The following is a 6,000-nucleotide window of genomic DNA, read 5'->3' as shown; positions in this document are numbered from 1 at the left end:
GTCAGAGTTTTGTTAATAAAAAGTTGGCAAACGATGGACGCAATCCGTGCAAAAGAAAAGTTCAATTCACTGAAGTCTGAATACAACATGAAATTTGAGGTTAAAGATGAGCAAATTGAAGTAGCTTTGGCAGTTATAAATGGACGAAATGTTTTAGGACTCCTCCCAACAGGCTATGATAAAACACTTTGCATCGTTCTTCCAACTATTCTATCTGATGAGTCTGATCACGTTAGTGGTATCTCCGCTCACATCTTTAATAGATGACCAAATATCCAGTCTTCGAGGCTTCAACTTTAGATGTACAAAAATTGGCTCTGATATGGACAAGGATGATATTTTAGGTAGGTAAAATAACTTTTGAAACCTTGCATGCAATATAAAAAAGAAGATGGTGGTATGAATGCCAAAATGACACAAAAATTAACCACTATAGGTCACTGTACAGCCTTCAACAATGAGCAATCCCTATACCGCATTATCAGCTATAAATGTCTTTTTCGTGGATATATTAATCTCGAGAAATGATGCCATTAATGTATACGGGAGTTGACTAATTAAAAGGAGGAATCCCCTTTTCCCCTTTAATTTTTAATTCATTGCTGTAATTTGCATCTTTGTTCCTTTCAATTGACACATGATATTTGTTTCCCACGTTTCCATTCTCTATTTTGCCAGTAAATCTGTTTTTAAGTCTAATCTTATATAGATGAAAGAAGGTAGAGGGAATATTTTTTTTTAAATCGGGAGAAAAGTGTTGCCTGGAGGTCAACGCCCATATTTAGCCTATATGTTTTATAAAAATAAAACATATAGGCTTATTATGGGCGTTGTCTTTCATATAACACTATATACTAGTTCTGCGATAACGAAATCATTTATTATTTTGTAGGTATTAAAGAAGGACAATTCTCTTGTGTGTTTTCCTCTCCGGAATCAGCATTGATGCTGCAATGGAGAAGTGTTTTTATGTCAGATTCGTGGCAAAAAAAACTTAAATTAATTGCAATTGATGAAGCACATTGTGTGTCTGAATGGGGGGAGAGTATTAGAAAAGAATACCAAAGACTTTTTGAGCTTAGAAGTTTTTTTGATGTTCCTGTAATGGCCTTGACTGCAACATCCACAAAAGAAGTAAAAGCCGACATTTTAAAGTATTTACAGTTATCTGATGAGTGTACAGACATCGTGTTCAAGAGTCCCGACAGAGCTAATATCTATATACAATTCTATAAAAGAGTAACATCTGATTAAGATGAAAGTCTCAAATGGCTGATTGGTCATCTACGCATTCGTGGTATTGCATCAAAGACCCAAATAATATATTAATAGAAATGTTCCATAAAAGTACACACCAAGACTCAAAAGATAGAATTTTAAAAGAATTCAAACTGAAAGAAAGTAAGATCCGATGTGTGATTGCTACAGTTGCTTTGGGTATGGGTCTAGACATACGGGACGTAGACTTGGTTGTACATATTGGATGCCCTAAATCTGTACTTTCTTACTGGCAAGAGGCAGGCCGTTGTGCGAGAGATGGTCGACAAGGGCTAAGTCTCATCATTTACGACATGTTCACTGTGTCTCTGAAAAATACGTGTATCCGTACGCAAGTACTATCACTTCTTTCCGACCAGAAAACAGTTGAAAGTCTGTCGGAAAGTAATATATGTAGTGGATGCGACTTGCAACATTGTGATTGTTCTTACTGTAGATGTTGTTCTGTGTGCATTGAAAAGTGTCCAGGCCAAAAGAGATGCTTTTTCAATGTGCAGACTTTCCTTAACAAAGAACGTGAAGATGACAAAAACTAAGTTAACAATTTCTTGTGGCATTTTCAACTAATGGGTGAATGAAGATTGCTTCGCTCGCCCAGGGAGTTGTACATAGAGACTTGTCCGGTTAAAACTGAACTGTATAATAAATATCACTGAATACTGTCATTCCGACTAATGGGTGAATGAAGATTGCTTTGCTCGCCCATGGAGTTGTACATAGAGACTGGACCGGTTAAAACTGAACTGTATAATAAATATCAATACTGTCATTCCGACTAATGGGTGAATGAAGATTGCTTCGTTCGCCCAAGGAGTTGTACATAGAGACTTGTCCGGTTAAAACTAGACTGTATATTAAATATCGATATTATCATCGGTGTTTCACTTCCATTTTTATTTAAAAACCAAGCATAAATGATAATTCTCTTCAATTGAAGCCATTCAAAGTTATCAAACTGTAAACTAAATATAAAATCATTCCTGACATAGATGAAAATGACTGAGATAATTCAGCTGTTACAGTACAGGAAGACCGTTAGTTGAATATTAATCAAGTGTATCGTTGATTTAGATTTTTTTTTTATATTCTATTTAGTTGTTATTTTAGATAAAAAGAAAGTCTTCATGTAAATTTATCATGTGACATAATAATTTCTGTTATATGTGTACGTAATCTTATAGTAAGGGTTAAACATCATGTGCTCCTGTGCAAAGGAGGTTTACACACAGAAGAATAAAATTTCGTTTCGTTTCACGAAGAAATCCGTTTTTAGATTAGCCGATTTGAAATTTTGAACGCAATGTTGATGAATGTTGATGAATGTTGATTTTTTATATTATGACACATTTTCATTGGATTTAAAGCAATATTAGATTATATTTCACTTCTAAGTATGATTGGACACACATAAAAACCAGGTACACATGTTGATTTGAAAAGTTTTGTTTGCTACGCAATTTTTGCCTATCCCGATATGACCTCGGGTGGCACATTGATAGTAAATAAAAATATCAGAAATAGTAAATAGAAATAGTAAAAAATGCCCCCGAGGTCAAAAATATCAGAAATAGTAAATAGAAATAATAAAAAATGCCCCCGAGGTCATATGTTATAGGACTAATAGTTAACGTAGTAACAGCGGGAGCAAGTCCCTTTGAGTCAAATGAATGTTTCCAGTTTGTTTTTAGATGTTTAATTATACGCAATTCTTTGGAATAAATATCGCTAACATTGGCATGGACAGCATCACGATATCGAACGAAAAAAAGTGACACTTGTCTTTTTCGATATATATTTGTAACTGATTTTGTTAAGACATCATTAATGGAACAAAATTAAAGGATTTACACTTATATTATAAATATATAATATATTACAAACATACCTTCAAACCACATGAAATGGCGACGGAATAAGGGGATAGGCACTTAATTTAAATTTAAAGTGTGTACTGCAAAATAGAAATAAAATTCCTCGGAAAATTGGGGGGGGGGGGGATGGGACTTATTATACAAGGTGATAGTACGATGTTTTTTTTCGTCTGTAAGCTTTCTTGATGTTCCTGGCTGTATTTGATGCTGTTTTTTTTACACGAACTTCCCCTATTTTGATACTTTGGAATTTCTTCTTTTGTTACAGACCACTCAAAACACAACCAATATGGATGAAGGTTAACATAAAGTACATGAAAAAGGTGGGTTAACAAAACCCAGCGACACCCTTATTAATAAATATTGAAGAATTCTTAAGATAAATCAAGGTGATTTTTACTTTAATACCACAAAACTGTTCACGAAAACCGAAGATTTAACACCTTCACCACGAAGAACGTATATAGAATTGAATTGAAAACGAGTCACGAAAAATGCATTAATTACGAGTCACGGATAATAAATCCATGAAAAAACGAATCACGGAAAGCAAAATTCCACGATCACGAAGGACGAAAATAACCCTTCAGTCCCCTCATACATATACCTGACCATATCTCTTTGTATTATATTGAAGAGTACAAGTGTAAACTATGTTTACCTCTAGATGACTTTCGAATTTTTTAAAGTCGTTGGTATGCTGTCTCATTGATTGATATATGAGGGTTTATAAAATAGAGAAAAAATGGGTAAAAAAAATAAAGAATATAGACGAAAATGGACAAACAATTAAAATATAAGAATAAAGGGAGTTTAAATATAAAAAAATAAAGGATGATAGGCAAACAAAATAATGAATAATGGTCTAGAAATTCAAGAATACAGAAAATGAAGACCACTCCTCGTCCCCCCTAAAACATCTACCTATCTGCACGCATCCAGACCGTCACATTACGGGCAATTGTCTTTGAAAAGAACACCTTTATACTTTAGGGAGCAACCATTTAACTTCAAAAAAAGGGGGGTATGGTATTTTGTCCGAGTCAGATTTTTTTTAGCGCATAAGGTATGGGGATAATCTGGATTCAGAATATTTTTTTTTGTCATCCGCTTGACCACAATATTTTTTTTCTTCATCAAATTCAGGATCAGAAACCCCTCCTTCCCCCCTCCCCCTTGAAGTTAAATGGTCATTCTTTTAACAATAACGTTGTTATAGGTATTTTTTTAAAGAGACATATTATAAGTGCCTGTGCGTCACATATAACCCATACATCTCCTTTCGTCAAATACATTTAAGATATATATGTCAAGTCTGCCAGAAGCTTAGTTTGTCACAGGGTAACACCGAAGCAATATAATTTTAGGTCATCGTGTTCATACCACTTGTTGATTACTTTCGTTTTCGATTTTCTGAAAATCCTCACTCATTATAATATTTGTTTACTTCTATTTTTAAATATCGACTTGACCTAGATTATGAGTCAGTTAAATTAGTATGTTAGTTACAAGGTTACTTTTCCAGACACGTCATTACGATTGAATGGTATTTTCCGTTTTTAATTGTAATCTTTCAAGTGACATATAAATTAAGTTATCGGGGATTCCGGATAACCCACTTGACCTTACTGGACATTTAAATAAAATGGGATTTTCCCTCTATACAAACGTACATCTATCATCAAAGTTTCTGTCTGTGTGTGTAACATGTGTTCAGGTTTACAGATCAGATCAAAGTAGTAAGTAAATTTTAATACCAATATTATTCTCTTTGGAAGCAATAGTTTGTAAGGTCGTGTTATATTCCTTTTTGAATATGCATCACATGGCTTTGGTATAATAACTTTGGATATTTACAGATGCATTTTTTTTTACTACTGTTAGTGTACAGACGAAAATTGGGAAAACCTAGATTTATAATTCACTCTGTTCCACGTTCGTCAATTAATATAAAGAAACACACGAAGATTAGGGAGGTATCTCCCGCATGCATAGCTCTGATTTCTTGTACGAATTTGGCCTTACTTTGGTCATGAATTTCAGTTTGTGGTTTTATCTTTTCAAAAATAATTTGGCCTCGAGCATCACTGAAGAGGCACTGGTTATCGAAATGCGCATCTGGTGCAGTAGAATTGGTACCGTAAATGTTATTAAGGTATCATAGTCATCAAATGATAGATATAAAAGGTGCGTGGTATGCTTTCAACTATAATTTTCTTGTGTACAAAATATACTTACATTACAACGTTATTTCGCACGTCATTTGCAAATTGTTCATCCGATGTTGATTTAATTATGTGTATCCTTTGGTCAGGTTTATTGCAAAAATTCAAATAGATGCTCCGCTTGAATCTCGTTTAGAGATTAAAAATTAAAATGAGTTACTACCTTAATTGATTAGAGGCAAACACTGTAGAATGTCCGTCCAATCATATTGCTATAGTGCTGAGAAAGATAAAAAAAAACATAACGGTAGGGGACGACCATTTGATTTTCTTGGAAGGAGGGTACAGGGGGATTTATAAAAGGAATATTCTGACCTGATCAAAGCTGGAAATTGATAACCTTGCATATTGAAGAAAGATTGAAAATCAATAATCTGCAACACAAAATCCAGTGTGTACAAAGCTAAAAAAAATAAGCATGCGTAGCAACAGATGAAAATGAATAGTGAATCCACAAAAATACTTCAGTCCCTCCTCCTCCTCCTCCTTAATATATCAAATGGTTGTCCCCTTGTGTGGTATTTTTACCCTGTTTTGTGTCATTGTAGTGTCGTCGCCACTTAACAAGGAATTGCTATCCGTCGATAAGTGTCGTCTAAACCTTGAAGTGAGTGATGAATTCCCCC

The 6,000-nt window shown here is 34.2% G+C and overlaps 2 protein-coding genes across 4 annotated transcripts in view; both read left to right on the top strand.

The window, feature by feature from the left end:
* The first annotated feature begins 322 nt into the window (after positions 1 to 322).
* Positions 323 to 1,814, top strand: LOC127701969 (uncharacterized). Its single transcript, XM_052205943.1, has 4 exons — positions 323 to 344; positions 1,019 to 1,177; positions 1,312 to 1,549; positions 1,715 to 1,814. The coding sequence occupies exons 1-4, from the start codon at positions 323 to 325 to the stop codon at positions 1,812 to 1,814; spliced, it is 519 nt and encodes a 172-aa protein (XP_052061903.1).
* Positions 1,815 to 2,556: 742 nt separating this feature from the next.
* LOC127701889 (leucine-rich repeat-containing protein 15-like) overlaps positions 2,557 to 6,000 on the top strand; it is an 89,697-nt gene continuing 86,253 nt past the window's right edge. Inside the window, exon 1 of one of the 3 annotated variants that reach the window (XM_052205864.1) lies at positions 2,557 to 2,696. The gene's annotated coding sequence lies outside the window, so the exon portion shown is untranslated. Of the gene's footprint in view, positions 2,697 to 4,625; positions 4,889 to 6,000 lie in introns of those variants that run through there. The other 2 variants (XM_052205862.1, XM_052205861.1) reach the window with 2 other exon arrangements.

The sequence above is a fragment of the Mytilus californianus genome, unplaced genomic scaffold (assembly GCF_021869535.1).
Source record: "Mytilus californianus isolate M0D057914Y unplaced genomic scaffold, xbMytCali1.0.p SCAF_5, whole genome shotgun sequence".
In the NCBI taxonomy this organism is placed as follows: domain Eukaryota; kingdom Metazoa; phylum Mollusca; class Bivalvia; order Mytilida; family Mytilidae; genus Mytilus; species Mytilus californianus.
This window is presented reverse-complemented; position numbering and strand designations above follow the sequence as displayed.